A 16149-nucleotide genomic window follows, 5' to 3' on the forward strand; every position below is an offset into this window, starting at 1 on the left:
TTTAAATGAAGGAATCTTTCTTTGTGTAGTGTTCAAAGGCAGTGCCAATTCTTATTTCTTTTTCCTTTTAACATATGCTTTAAAGCTCATAAAGGATCTGTTAGAGGTGTTGCAGTGGATGGCTTAAACCAGTTGACAATTACAGCTGGTAGTGAAGGATTACTCAAGTTCTGGAACTTTAAAAACAAAATTTTAATACACTCTATGAGCCTTGATTCATCTCCAAATATGATGCTGCTACATAGAGACAGGTAAAGTTTTTCCTTTAATGATTATGGATTTTCTTTTTGATGTTTTTGGTAAAAGTCTTACATAATTTACTAAGTGAGGAAATCATACATTTAATGTAAAAGAACAGAATTTTGTTTAATTTCCCCACAGGTGTACTTGATTATTAGCAAAATCAAAATAACTATGAGATTTTAATGTGAAAGGTTTGTTGATTTGTTCATTTGTTCATTGCTAGTGGTATTCTGGGACTTGCCTTGGATGACTTCTCCATTAGTGTTCTGGATATTGAAACTAGGAAGATTGTCAGAGAGTTTTCTGGACATCAAGGCCAAATAAATGACCTGGTAAAATGAACTTTTGATGTTTAAATAAAACTTGACTAATTTCTGTTTCTATTTAGGTTAAAATATTTCAAATAATTAAAACTATTATCCTTTAATAGCACTAAATTTTTCATGAGATCTTCAATATAAATAATTCGGAAACTAATTTTCGAAGCATAGAGTTTTAAAGAAAATTGAGAATATAAAGAAGTTTAATATTTCTCAGGGAGTTAGTGCTGTCAGATTAAAGTATAAATCTCAGAGTTTATCTTTTTCTCTTAAACTCTAAGCAAGGCTAAAATATCCTCTGGAGAATAAATGATCTATTGAAACGTAAGTATATCATTTTTTACTTAGTATTAAACTAGGCTGAGAAAACTCATTTCTGATTTTCTGCATGTACAACAAATGAATAGTAGGGGACCTTGAATGTCTTGTACCTGGTTTATTCTAGTGAGGTGTTATTTATAGAGTTTAGATTTCTTAACTCTAAAAGAGTTTAATCAATAAAAATGTATTTTAGCTTACTATTATGTTCTTAGTGGGATATAAGATATAATAAAAAGTAGTTTGTAAAGTACACATTGAAGCTATGTTAAGTTTATATATTGTTATTTTTCATCAGTCACAGACACCTTGATTCACTTGAAAACAGGAAAAAATTAAAGTAAAATCTGGGCTATTTAGTGGCAATTTCAATATCTATATTTATTTATCTGTTCTTGTACCAAAAATCTGCATTTTATCCATTCCCATAAAAAAATTGGGGGAAAATGTCAGGAAATTGTGTTGTTCTGCAGATAGGAGATTGGCAGATCAACAGAATTTGTTGTGATATAATCTGTAGAAATGAGGGGAGGAGTGGAGTGATTTTGATGAAATTTTTTGATGCATTTTTAAAACCAGTCGGTGCCAGCTTGCCCTTTGTATTTCTTTCCTTTTCAAAGGAATTTTATTATTATTTTGAATTTATATGTCTGGAATTTCTCCAAGTCAGTAATAAACTATTCCTGTTCAGTTAAATCTGTGAGCATTTAACACATGACTTTACCTATCAGAATCATTTTCCCTGTCCCTAATGTGTGTGATCCTATAAATTGAGCTCACTGCACCTTAAGGTTTGAGGTTCTGCTGTATCATTGCAACCCAGTGAACAGTTTGGAGTCCTCTTATCCCAGTATCATCTGTTAATATGGACGGTCATAATCCCTCTGATGTGTTTAGACTTCTGGATGAATAACCTACCATTATAAACATTAAATCTTTTTGTTTTGGGTCTTCTTTCACATATAACCTGATCTAAGCCTTACAACACTTATGTGCTACAGGAAAGTGAGAGCTATTTATCCATTTATATCAATAGAAAAGATGTAGCTTCATTAAGATGGCATAAGTAGTTTATTATTTACTTTTATTTTGAAATTCTAATTACTATAGTTTTAAATTACATTTTAGAATTAAAACATCATTATAAAAGGAGATCTTTAACTGAAGCTACAAGTAAATAGAAGTTCTTCTTTAGTAACTTTAATATTTTACGAAAGTTTGCATTCATTTTGGACTCTTAGCAAAGCCAGTCTAATATATAGTCTCTTTAGTGAAATGTAAGTTTTGTTTCTTTCAAAGAACTTTGTAACTGAAATCAGGCTAACAAAATATTTGATTAAATGTTCCAGAATAGCAGTTTTATGCTAAAAATGTCTATAGTCAGTTTGTTAACTGTCTATAAATGTAGGAGGTTATGTAGTAACAATTGAAAATTGAATGATACTGTTCATTTTAAAAACTTTTTATAATACATGTAAAAGCTTAATTTTTATTTATATCCAAACAGTGGTATATAAGAAATGTTTTTTTTATAGGATACGTCAGTCTAAATTTTATTCAGACTTATTTTTTCATGAAGCCTACATCTTGTTTTCATTTCTTGCATTCTTTAGGCTGTTAAACATACAGGCACAAATATACATACGTTAATACGCACACACATTATATATGTAATCATTTTTTCTTTTAATTTGAAGGCTTTCAGTCCTGATGGTCGTTGGTTAATAAGTGCTTCAATGGATTGCACTGTTAGAACTTGGGACCTTCCATCTGGGTGGTGAGTTTCTTTTTAAACCCCTAACCTCTGTCAGAAGATTTCTTAGTCATTGTCTTTACATGTAACTTTTACCTGTAGTTAATGGTTTGTGTGCCTTTCGAATGTGAGTATATTTTGGGGTTTTTCTAACTTTATTTTATCCTTGGAGTGTTTTTGATCTTTTAAACAGCAGGGAGTAGTGCCATAAAAGATAATAGTGAGGAAAATGCAACCTCTCTAAGGTTTTCTTTACCTGCAAAATTGCGATGTAGAAGTGCATTGCATAAATTTTAAGAAAGCTTATTTGACCTTTTTGATACTCCAAAATAGAGTTCAGACTTTAGGACTGCAAACTCTTACTGAGTGTCTTGTTGTTGTTGATATTATATTTAGTTAAAGGGTCAAAAACCCTAACCTGACATTTATATATTATGTATTTTCTGTTTCTCACATACTTCTTGTTTTAGATACCTTAAAATAATGAAAATGTGTTTCATAGAATTTGGGTAAAACCCAGCAGTGTTCAGAAATCCGTTTCATAGATTGAAACTTGTTACAAAAACAGCACTTAAAGTGAAAAATTACCTACTTCTGTTACATAATTTGAACATTGGAGACCTACAGAGTGAGAACAAGGGAGCTAGGTTTGTAGTTAAGAATTATGTAGGAATAGATAGAATTTAAAATCATATTACTTACCAGAATTCCTTAGAGTATGAAAGTAGGGATGGAAAAAGTAAAGTATGTATTTTAATAGGAACATACCATAAGGTGGGAAAAATGAGAAGGAAGATGGCACTTTTTAAACCTTGAAATATTCCTGTATTATGCTCTGTCCAATTGTACTTCCTGTTTTCTCAGGAATTGATAAGTTTCTACCTGAAAGCAGTTTCACCTTTAGAAAGGAAAAACCCTGATAGGCTCATTTCCCTTTAAGTTTGGTATAGGAATGAGGCTCTGCTGTCTGTCCAGCATACATACCAGATTCGGAATATGCACAGCAAGAATGTCTATATGTACAACAAGAGTGTCTAATGGGTCCAACTCTAAGAACTAGGAATCTTTTCCATAGGTGTATTTCTCACTTAAAATATAGTAAAACAAAATCTAATTAGCTGTCCTTGTCTTCCGACTTTAAAAAGTTCACTTAAAGTTTGTACTTCCTTAATTTTTAAAACCTCCTTTTTTTGAAGGCTAGATTAGAAATACTGATTGTTGCTTCTTAGACTTTTACTATCTTCTAAAAATGAACTTTATAATTAAATTGCTTTATAGTAGGAAAGCTGTACAAGGTATATACCATTTTAGTTTCAGTTCACATTAGACGGGAGAGATGGGTTAATGTTTAATAGTACTAAACTGGCAAAATATTTGTTAAAAGTGGTAAGGGGTGCCTGGGTGGCTCAGTCAGTGAAGTGACTGGCTCTTGATTCCAGCTCAGGTCATGGTCTCACAGTTCATCAGTTTGAGCCCCGCAACAGGCTCCGCGCTGACACTTCTGATCCTGCTTGGGATTCTCCCTCTCTCTCTTGCTCTCCTCTCCCTCTCCCCCCCCACCCCCCCCCTCAATTTCAGAATAAATTTTTTAAAAAAGTGGTAAACATGGGGCACCTGGGCAGCTCAGTTGGTTAAGCTTCTGACTTCATCTCAGGTCATGATCTCACATTTTCGAGTTTCAGCCACACTTCGGGCTCTGTGCTGACAGCTCAGAGCCTGGAGCCTGCTTTGGATTCTGTGTCTCCTTCTCTGCTCCTCCCCAACTCATGTTCTATCTCTCTCTCTCTCAAAAATAAACAAACATTAAGTAAATAAATAGTGATAAACATGTTTGAAATGTAAGAATTAGGATCTGAAACCACTATTCAAAGCTGTCAGTCTTTGACACAACCTTTAGCTTTTTTGCTAAATTTCTTATTTCAGTAAAACGTTGAACAGATTTAAATCTGACCACTTTTCAACTCTGACCCCTTGGTTTTAGATGAACCCTGAGACAATATTAAGTGAATACAAAGGGAAACTGAGAGAAACAAGCGGGCAAGAAATGAGTTAGTCATATAGAGATTGTTAAAAGAAAATCTAATAGTTTCTGTACTGATTGGACTAAAGTATATTTTAATAAAGAAAAACATAAATACTTATTTGGTTCGGCTGTGAGGCAGAGTGGATGAGAAAGCTTGAAAAACAGTATCAAACAATTGTTGCTGCCTGGTTGCAACTAAGCTGACTTTTATATGTGCTTATATTTTCATCTTCCCTCATATCCTAATAGCTGTAGGTACTCCTACTGTTTTTAGTCCCATTTTACAAATGAGGAAATGGAGGCTCAGAGAGAAGTGATTTACCCAAGGTTGCATAGTTTGTGTCATTTTGCTGTGATACGCACAGGAGAAAGAAGCAGATTTCCCGATAATTTTGATATCAACTTTGCTTGGTTGTGTAATGTTCTGAGGATGAATTGATTTTGTAGAAGATAATAAGGATGTGAGGATCAGTATTTCCTCATACAACCCTAGGTAACCGTTGGGATTTTTTTTTATTCTCTCTTTTAAAGTGTATAAATTAGTAGGGCAACCTTTGGATATTCCTAGTTCTTCTTTCAGTAAGCATTTCATCATCTACATACCATGTTAAATATTTGAAGAGTGAATTGACTTCTTATAGTCTGAAAAGTGAAACTATGAGCAAACCTTTGGGCGTGGTAACATACTTGTGTACACATCTGCAGTAAGTATCTAAAACAAATCGCATAGTTTCTGAACTGTTTTCTGTAAAATGTTTTTAAAGTGCTGAACATTTTCTTGTGTTTGTAGGATTCTCAGAGAAGCAGAGTTTAAATTTTTTTCCCTGAAATTATCTGGCATCCACTTCTTATTTCTAGTTGTTTTTAATCTATTAGAGATTCAGACTGAACCCCTTTGGGGTGAGAAAAATATAAAAGTGAGTAGTTAATAGAACTTTACATTTTGTTCTTTCTCACCCTCTGACCCCTGCTCTCTGTGGAGCATTATGTGAAAATAGTTGGAATACAACATTGTTTTGCATTTCTCCCTGAGGCAAAACCATCCCTTTTGTTTCTTTTCTTTTAAGAGTCTTTTGTAAGGTAATTCTGTCCCTTTGGAGATTGAACATTTAAACCCTGTCTGCATTTGCTCAGAATGTAATTGGAAATTATTTATTGTTAATCTATATATGCAAATCTATGTGCTTGAAAATCTGATCCTTTAGAATATTATTAATGTTTGCTCAAAAAAATTACAATTTATCTGGGATTTTTCTTTTTGTGGGATTAGCAGAAGACAGTGTGGTAGGTCTGAGATTAGGTCTGTACACTTACGCATTATGAACTACGGTGGCAGTGTAAAATATGCTGTGTATGTGGAAACCATACCATTTACTTCGGTGCTTTTACATAATAGAGAGCCAATCCACCCACGGACAACAGCTGTGGGAAGTCAAGTTGCACAACGAATTCGACAAAATAATTATAGTATCAAGTATCATAAATTTGCTCAAGCATTAGACTCTCTTTTTAACAGATTATAAATGTATTAGGAAGTTTCACACCCCCCCCCCACCATGTAACTTTTAATGAGTAAATACTGATCAAGACAGATGAAATGACAAGATCTGAAATTGTGTTTAGGTTTAATCTTTATACGTGCTGAGATAATGTTTCTGCTCTGGGTTGTTGGCATTAAGTGAATTAGCATAAATAATTTAACTGTCTCTGCTATATAATAAGTGTTTAGCAAACGTTTCCTTTCCCTTCACGTCCCCTTGATCTAAGAATAGCCATTGTTGTGAGCTTCCAAAGTAGATTTGAACAGAAATCAGACAGGTTATTACTCATCTTTTTCCTCCATAACTAAGAATTAAACAGCAGTCAATGTCCGGAGCATACTTCAGTATGTGTCTTCAGTGCTCCTAATTTGTTTTCCTATCTTTCATTCATTATTTAAAGTTTACATTTTTAATCACTCTGAGCAAATTGAGAAAGATTTTATCATGAAAAAGTCACTTAATGTCGCCAACTGGAGAGTCTTCATTTACATTTGAGCTGCTTAGATTATGTTCCATGCATCACCAGTGTGGACATCCTCTGGGTCTGTATATTGCTCTTGAGCTTTATTGTGTCTTTAGTTTCAGTAGTGGTTTTACTGAGTTGATAGTGATTAAGTGTTCAGACTGCTTAGGTGACAATCCTTGGCTCAGTTGCTTTCTGTCTTGAGCAGGTTTTTAAATCTCACTGGGCCTCATTTTTCTGATCTGTATGGTAAGGACAGATTTGCCTTTGAGGGTTGTGAGGATTAAATTGAGTAGACTAAAGTGCTCAGAGTATGTTCTAACATGGAGCACTAAAAAGTGTTAATTGCTGTTTTTTTTTAAATTTGTTTTATTTAATGTGAATTTGAAACTTCATTTATTTTCTGTGCCTTCTCATGAATAATGTATCAGCTTCAGTGAATAAAGTAGTTTTTAAAACAGCCATGATTACACCCAGTATGCTTCGCTTCAAGTCTACAAGGTGCTCACACTCAGCCAAGTGTCAGAGGTCTCCACTGCAAGATGCCAATGGGTTAGACCTTTCTTTCTGCTCCTTAAGCCCCCTTGTGTCACTTCCTGCCATCACCATTCTAGTTCAGATTTTATTGCTTGGTTAGATGACTGCTACCATAATAATCTCACTATACTTCCTATTCACATATCTTTTACATTCTGATAGCAGATTTTCTTATGAAAGTGAAGATAACACCACTATCTGCTCAAAAGCCTTTAGTGATTTTTTCCATTGATTAAAAGATAAAAGCAAGCTCAGATGTATGGTATTCAAGGTGCTGTACGTAGCCTTATGCTTATGCACCTGCTAATTTACCAAACTACTTCTCACTTACACCCAATTGTATTTTCCCTCACTTTGCCCTCCCCATTTCCCTTAGCCAGGAAATATTTCTCTACCAATAGCATCCATTGAAATCCTGTTCATTTGTAAGACTCATCTCAATCACTTTGTTCTCTGAGAATCCAATATTGTGTCTCCTGCCTGCGTGTAATTGCTTCCTCTCCCTCCCAACTTTTCAACTCCGCTAGTATTTTAAAGTTGTGAGACTGGTTTCCATAAGCTGTTTTGTTTCACATATAGCATGGTTACCTATTAGAAAAATAGGTAGAATTGCTCAAAAGTTTTTTCCATTTCTATTTCTTAATCTTATTTACAGCCTTTCATTACTTTCTTTTGTTGCCTAAGCCTTTTTAAAGTTTCAGTGTAATGACAAAAATTCAGGAGATTCTGGTAATTAGACTTATTTTAAATATGTTACCTCTTCAGAATTTGTCCCCAAGTCAGTCTACCAAAATGGCATTACAGAAAAATAGAGCATTTCCTCTAGTACTTTCCCTGTAGAAAGAGTTGTTGAAACCCTTTCTCTAGCTAATTAGTCTATTTAGGGTTCTAGGTCTTTCTCATTAAGAGAGATTATTTTCACATATTAACGTATTTGACAAAGCTCTTTGTTAGTGATGGCTTCTGGTGTTGATTTGTAGAAATAAAACATGAATATTTTCATCTTTCATGCCTTGTTCTTTTAGCAGAAATATATTTTGTGAGTTGGGTCCTTTTTTGGTAGAGTTAAATACTTTTAACATTGTAATTCATTTTATAGCCTTATAGACAGCTTTTTGTTGGACTCCGCTCCTCTCAATGTTACTATGTCCCCCACTGGAGACTTTCTGGCTACTTCCCACGTAGACCACCTTGGAATTTATCTCTGGTAAGTTCTTTTATACCGTTCTGTTCTGAGTAAAGAGGAGGACAATGATACTGCCAGAAAATCAGTTGCTAACATTGCTATTTAGGGGTTTTTTTTGTTTGTTTTTTTAATTTATAAAATGGAAATTTCACATAAACCATTAATTCCCCATAAGTCTATTTAACATCTACTTGATAATTTAGATAACTGCTTCAGTGTGTGTTCTAAACCACAAGACTGATTTTTAGTTATTATATTTGGCTTTTATTTACAGAAAGGATAAGTGGATTTTAAAATTGAAAAGGCCTGGTCTGGCCTTCCTGTCACAGCCCTATTACCACTTTATGACTTCGGCCAACCTCTCAGCTCTGCCTGCTTTATCTAGAAAATAAGGCATAAGTATGGGCAAAATGCTAAGATTCCTCCTAGTTACGTAACTCTTCATAACCATGAAATGGTATTTATGAATGTCTTCCAACTCCATTGTGATGAACTACATGTAAGAGTCAAAATAAAAGTCTGTCATTTGAGTCTAGAAAAACTTTATCTATTTCCTGAGTTGTCTAATTCCTTTAATTCTTACTATTAGGGAAGAGGAAAAAAATAATTCCTTTCTTAATAAAATTTTATAATTAGATTTTTAGGATATGAAAATAAATTCAATATATGATAGAAATAAACTCTGGCCACCGTAATATGCAAAATGGAATATCTCCTGGAATCTAAGAAGCTTGAACAATCAAGACAAGAGAATAGTAGAATACCTATGGGACCTCAGCAGGAGTATATATTGCCACCCTTAATATAACTCAGACCTGCTATTCCCAATTATTATTTTACATTGCAGATTTATAATGTATGGGAAAGAGAATCTGATTAGCCCTTTGGGGGAGTTATCTACATCTTGATTAGTCATCCAAGGCTATGGTGCAGGGTCACGTAGCAGAAACATGACCACTTTAGAGGACCATTCTACGAAAGGGAAAGACTATGGCTGTTTAGCATATTTGCTCTCTACTTAACTCCCTGAATCCATCTTTCCTTTAGTTATGATTCCCTGAATGGGGGCTCCTGGGTGGCTCAGTTGGTTGAGTGTCCCAACTCCTGCTCAGGTCATGATCTCACAGTCCGTGGGTTTGAGCCCCCGCGTCGGGCTCTATGCTGATAACTCAGAGCTTGGAGCCTACTTAGGCTCCTGTCTTCCTTTCTTTCTTTCTGCCCCTCCCCTGTTCATGCTCTGCCCTCTCTCTGTCTCTCAAAAGTAATAAATAAACATTAAAAAAATATTTTTTAAACTTTCTTCAATGAAAAAGATTTCCCTAAATGAAGGTTGCCATTTGTCAATACAATTTAAATGTTTAGAGGTTATGTTATCTTAAGAAAGTATTCATTACTGACCTCTGAAATACTTTTTGTATTATATTAAAATAAAGATTCCATGGGGTGGCTCAGTCGATTGAGTATCTGACTCTTGATTTCAGCTCAGGTCATGATCTCATGGTTTGTGGGATCAAGCCCTTCACCATCCTTTGTGCTGATAGCATGGAGACTTTTTTGGGGATTCTCTTTCTCTACCTCACCTCCATGTTCTCTCTCTCTCAAAATAAATAAAAGCTGTGAAAAATTAATAAAGACTCCCTTAATAAGTAATGTTTACGCACAACTCTCTTGTGATGACGTTTATCACCTGAATCAAGGCATTTTCAAATTAATAATCTCTGAGAAGTTTGTTTTACTTACAAGTGCTTGGAAATCAAGCTGAATTCAAGATTGCAGAGATTATTTATTACCAATAATTGAAGTTTTCCTGGAAAAACTTTTTTTATAAGTCTTAAAATATTGTTTATATTTTTATTTCTCAGGTCCAATGTTTCACTGTATTCAGTTGTCTCATTACGCCCACTTCCCACAGATTATGTTCCTTCAGTAGTGATGCTTCCTGGTACTTGTCAAACCCAAGGTAATCAAAAATAGTAAAATAATTTTTGAATGTAATATCACAAACCTAACATGGGGTATATTACTACTGAAGGCAAAGTTTAATGTATTGAATCAAAGTATTTTCCAACTGATAGGAAATATTTTTAATGACTTTATGAGTTAATGCAAAAGTATAATTGAGATGATATAAGATATTGAATAGTATAGCAGTGGAGAAGTGTTTTGGGTCTGGTGATGGGAATTGTAGATAATATGAGAAGATAAGGAAATAAAGTAAATAGAGTTTTTAAGGCTATATTGGTTGAACATGTTATGAAATACTAATGTATTTGGAATAAATTAAGTTGCTTTTATATGATAAAAATCTCATTCTGCATTAGTATGTTTCACCTGAAATTTTTTTTGTTTGAAGATGTGGAATTTTCAGAAGAAACCATAGAACCAAGCGATGAAATGATAGAGTATGATTCCCCAGAACAGTTGAATGAGCAGTTGGTGACTCTGTCACTCCTCCCTGAATCTCGGTGGAAAAATCTTCTTAATCTTGATATTATTAAGGTAATGCTGTGGTACACTTAATATGGGTTCCTAAAGACACATTCCAGAAACTTCTTTAGTAGAGATAGCTTCTTCTACTTGGAAGGTTTCAGAAGGAGCAGTTAATGTCTAAGGTAGTAGAGCATACCATTTAGTGGAATGCTCTTGGATCCAGTGATTATTACAAGATTCTTTCTCTATTGAAACTGAGTTTCAGAGCATTGAGCAGACCTTTTGATATAGCAAAAGTACAGCCTGTAACTACAGAGCCATTAGAAGTTGGATGTTTTAAATCTAACCTAATAAACTACATTTTTTAACTTCTAAAATGAGAAAAAAAATTGCTACCATGATGTGTGATATTTTTGTTACTAGGCATTTGAGTACTAGAAGACTTTCTCTAGTCTTTTAATTAAGCTTCAGCTTCCCTTTGCCATTCCGTACCTTATTCTGTCAACTCCAAGAAGACCTTCACAGTTTGCTGTGTTAGGTGAAAGCACATAAATCAATATGAACTGAGTACTGGGAAATGTCCCAGGGACAATAGCAGTGAAAAAAAAAACCTAGCTCCTTTGTCCTTGAGAAATTTATAATGTTACATGAAAAATGGATAATTATGGTATAAATTTGTGTTTTTCAAAGCATATTTTATGATCCCCATTTGTGAGTAGCAATAATAATTAAAAGGAATAGACTAGAGTAGAAAATTTCAAAGGTTATCATCTGATAATAAGTGTTGTTTATGAATGTCTTATGATCATTAGAAAGTGTAAGAACACGTACATAGATAACTATGACAAGGTATGGTAAGTATTTTTATAGCTGATTCCTTAACACCAGAAAAGGCATATGTGTCTTGGGTAAGAAAAGAGTTTTCATGTGTTAATTTTCCTCACACAAGGTATGTTATGTAGAAATGTAGTTGTGAAATCTATGATGTTGTCCATCCAGTGTGTCAGCTGTAAAGGCAGTACTTTATGGAATAGCTTTAAAAGCAGTGCGTTAAAAAGGACAAGAAGGTTAGTGTGAAGGGAGCAGTCACACTAATGTGATCGCCCCAATTAATTGAACTAAGGTTTTGGACCACTCTCCTGCTTGCTTAGATACAGTTTTGTTTTAGAAACCAAGTGAATCATCTTTATGGGAGAAATAATGCTAACATCTTCAATATTTTTATTTTTTACTGAATGAAAGAAATTAGAGTTTTGATCTATGGGTAACTTACCTCCTTTTGGTTTTCCTTGTGAGATTAAATGATTTCCACAGCCCTGTGGAGCATTTCCAAAGGCTTTTTGTTCCTATTTACAGCTCAGTGACCCTCTCTTGCAACTCAAAAACAGCAAGTTAGAAGGATAACTGTGGCTCTTACTAGAGTCTCCACCATCCCCAAGAAGTGCTGTGTGTATGCCGTAGTTAGCAGTCCTTGTCCTGATTTCATCCTTGGTTTTCTTTCAAAAAATTTATTCTTTAGGGTAACAGAGCTCCTAGAGAATGGAGGAATGATGTAATTGTGAGACTCCTTTATTGAGCAGTTTACCACAGAAAGCCTCTCTCATTGGATACTCCTGAGGTAGTGATGTGTAGCGTATGGTCACCAAAACTAAGTTCTGTCAGTGGGAATTCCAGTGGAGGTTTTCCTGATAGAATTTTACTAACGCTTGTAATATTTTATAAATGAGCACTAGTGTGCTTTTTAAAGGCTCAACGTAAGAAAAAATCAGTAGAAATTCCAACACACCAGAAGAATCAGGGCTATTCTTCACAAGAAAATTTTACCAAAATATTTCTAATGGCAAAGTCTACCTCTGGCTCCAAATTTCTTCCGGAGAAAAAAAATTTAAGAAATTGTTGAGCATTTAGGTAAGTTTTACTTTCTAGCCCATTTTGCGAAAAAGGTTGTACAAGTTCAAACTTATTTGATCATTATTTTTTCACCTAAATATTCATGTAAATATCATGTTGGAGGAAGATGAGCGTTCATAGAGCTTCTCATGAGCCCTGTCATTTTTCTTCTGCCTTATCAGCAAAGGTACTGGAGGTCTGGCTTGAGACACCCAGGTTAAAGATATCTGTAATATTGGTCAGTTGGGATTTTATTTTGGCATTCAAATTTGAAAATGTTTTGTTCTTTTATTTTATGTTTTGCATTTTGTTTTAAAATTGATTTGGAATTAAACATTAGAAAAACTGTTGTCACAATAATTACTTCATAGTCTTTTCCCCTTCCTCATTTTCTTTTAATCAGAAAAAGAATAAACCAAAGGAACCACCCAAAGTACCCAAATCAGCACCATTTTTTATTCCAACAATTCCTGGCCTTGTACCCAGATATGCTGCACCTGAACAAAATAATGATCCCCATCAGGTAAAAGCCAAATGGGAGCATTCTAAATATATATATGTGTTTTGTGTTGTGCATTTGTAGCTCTTTATTAAGACCTAATTTTACAGATACAAAGTAAATTAATAATAGCTTTTAATTATAAGGTATAATTTTTTTTGTTGCATTTGTATTCTTGGAATAATGTGTATTTGTTTTTGTTTAAGTCTAAAGTGGTAAATCTTGGAATTTTGGCTCAAAAATCAGATTTCTGCTTGAAACTTGAAGAAGGACTGGTAAATAATAAATGTAAGTTAAATTGTGAAATCTTTTACCAAGTATCATCGGCGTATTTACTTTGTGTCAAGAGAAATTGAATGAAATATTAGCAGATTTTTCAGTAGCTAAAAGAAGATAGTAAAAACTTAAAAAGATCAAAATTTTGACTTTCATGTGAAGTAACTAGCTTTTGTATTGTTATATTTCTAAACAAGTGACACTGAACTCAGATGACTATCAATATTATAATAACATTTTCACACTTTTTATATGGAAAATTAGTGGGGGTTTTTTCCCCCGCTGTCTCCTGCTTTTGTTTTTATTTACACATACAGTTTGTAATACAGCAGAGACTTTTGGCTCAGGTGATGTTTAGATCTTCCCAAATTTTCCATTAAAAAAGTAATTTTAAAAATTATTTATTATGCGGGGCCCCCCGGGTGGCTTAGTCGGTTGAGCGTCCGACTTTCGCCNATGCTAATAGATTTAAATTTTGAAAGTTATAGTTTGTAGCTAATAAACAGTAAGAACTATAATTTTAAAAAAAGATCAGGGCGCCTGAGTGGCTCAGTTGGTTGAGTGTCCAGCTTCGGCTTAGGTCGTGATCTCACGGTTTGTGGGTTTAGGCCCCGCATTGGGCTCTGGGCTGACAGCTAGCTCAGAGCCTAGAGCCTGCCTTGGATTCTGTGTCTCCCTCTCTCTGACCCTCCCCTGCTCATACTGCCTCTTTCTCTCTCTCAGAAATGAATAAAATATTTAAAAAATCTGTAAGCGATAAACAGATTTACAGTCACTCTCCTGTTTGATTTATCTGCTTGTTTTTTGGATCCAAATGCTTTTGTTTTTATACCAGTATCATTTTTGTTTTTACACCAGTCCACATTGGTTAAAAGTCATATAATGGTACTGATGGGCCATTGCAGATGACTAAAGAATAGCAGAATCATAAAAGAAATGGGGCACCTGGGTGGCTCCGTCAGTTAAGCATCCGACTTCAGCTCAGGTCATGATCTCATGGTTTGGGGTTCGAGCCCCACGTCGGGCGCCGTGCTGACCGCTAGCTCAGAGCCTGGAGCCTGTTTCAGATTCTATGTCTCCCTCTCTGACCCTCCCCTGCTCACACTGTCTCTCTCTCTCTCTCTCAGAAATAAATAAAACATTAAAAAAATAAAATAAATAAAAGAAGTAACTTGTTATATGGAGGGCACAAAGAAGAAGACACTATCATTTAATATTTACTGAAGGACAGAAAATAAAATTTATTAGACTTTTGTCATTGGTGTTATTCCCTTTCTAAAAGCTAAAAACATAGTCATTGCCATTGTATTATCCTTGTTATAAAAATAGTTGTAAACATATAGACTGTATATTCATAGGATGCATATAAAACAGTGCTGAGCACCTGGGTGGCTCAGTTAAGAGTTTAATTCTTGATTTCGGCGCAGGTCATGATCTCATGGTTTATGAGTTCAAACCCCACATCTGACTCTGCAGTGACAGCACAGAGCTTGCTTGAGATTCTCTTTCTCTGCCTCTTCCCTGCTCGTGTTCTTTTTCTCTATCAAAATAAATAACTAAACATTTTTTAAAAACAGCAACAAGAAATAAGAATCCTTAAATCTAGAGAAGAGTTGTCGATTTGGGGTGGATAAGAATGAGGTATATGGAACGCCTGGGTGGCTCAGTCGGTTAAGTGTCCGACTTTGGCTCAGGTCATGATCTCACGGTTCGTGGGTTCCAGCCCCGCGTCGGGCTCTGTGCTGACAGCTAGCTCAGAGCCTGGAGCCTGTTTCAGATTCTGTGTCTCCCTCTCTCTCTGACCCCCCCCTGCTCATGCTATCTCTCTCTTTCTCTCTCAGAAATAAATAAAAAAACATTAAAAAAAAAAAAAGAATGAGGTATAGAGTCTTTCCCGTTTTATATATTTCTGTATTGTTAGTGTTTCATAACAATTATATGATACTTTGAATTTTTTTATAACAATAAGAAGAAAGAAAAGTAAGTTCCCCCACCTCATCCTATTCTCAGTGCAACTACTGTTAAGAATTTGGTATGTACCTAAAGCCTTTTTATATTTGGATTTGTTCTGATTGATATGTGACCATCTGATTGATGTAAGACCATCTCGAAGTGTCTGTTGCTAGGCGTTAATTAGATTTTCCTAAACAGCTTGAACAGCAGGGAAAAACAAACACTAAGAATGCAAAAATTTTAGTGTTTTTAGTACTTCTTATTGTACTAAATTGATCGCTCTCATCATTTATACTAATTATTACTCAATTTGGGGTTCATTCTACTATTTAACAGGAAAAAATAAAGCCACAGGAAGGATTTCCTGTGCAATTTAAATACATGTAGCATAGGTATGAAATGAAACTATAGTTTCCTAAGTGAAAGTCATTGTAAGTAGTAACTGGATTCTTTTTAAAACTTAATGCAGATGAAGCTGCTCTTAACCTTCTGAAAGAATTAGGCCCATCAGGAATTGAAACAGAGCTGCGCAGCTTGTCTCCTGACTGTGGTGGGTCTATAGAAGTGATGCAGAGCTTCTTAAAAATGATCGGGATGATGTTGGACAGGAAGCGTGACTTTGAGTTAGCCCAGGCATATCTTGCCTTGTTTCTAAAGGTAAGTCTAATGTAAGACAGTACTCAGCTTGTCTTCCTCTAGGGTGGTATTGTCTGATAG

General features: G+C 34.7%; 1 protein-coding gene across 1 annotated transcript in view; it reads left to right on the forward strand.

Moving 5' to 3' along the window:
- The window catches only part of WDR36 (WD repeat domain 36), a 43859-nt gene that overhangs the window by 22644 nt on the left and 5066 nt on the right, over window positions 1–16149 (forward strand). The window contains exons 14-22 of the mRNA XM_077757171.1: window positions 86–251; window positions 467–575; window positions 2579–2658; window positions 8298–8405; window positions 10247–10344; window positions 10738–10883; window positions 13108–13227; window positions 13410–13491; window positions 15902–16089. Of these exons, the coding sequence (XP_077613297.1) occupies window positions 86–251; window positions 467–575; window positions 2579–2658; window positions 8298–8405; window positions 10247–10344; window positions 10738–10883; window positions 13108–13227; window positions 13410–13491; window positions 15902–16089 (1097 nt within the window). The remainder of the gene's footprint in view (window positions 1–85; window positions 252–466; window positions 576–2578; window positions 2659–8297; window positions 8406–10246; window positions 10345–10737; window positions 10884–13107; window positions 13228–13409; window positions 13492–15901; window positions 16090–16149) is intronic.

Source organism: Crocuta crocuta, unplaced genomic scaffold (assembly GCF_008692635.1).
Source record: "Crocuta crocuta isolate KB4526 unplaced genomic scaffold, BGI_CrCroc_1.0 scaffold131, whole genome shotgun sequence".
NCBI classification, from domain to species: Eukaryota; Metazoa; Chordata; class Mammalia; order Carnivora; family Hyaenidae; genus Crocuta; species Crocuta crocuta.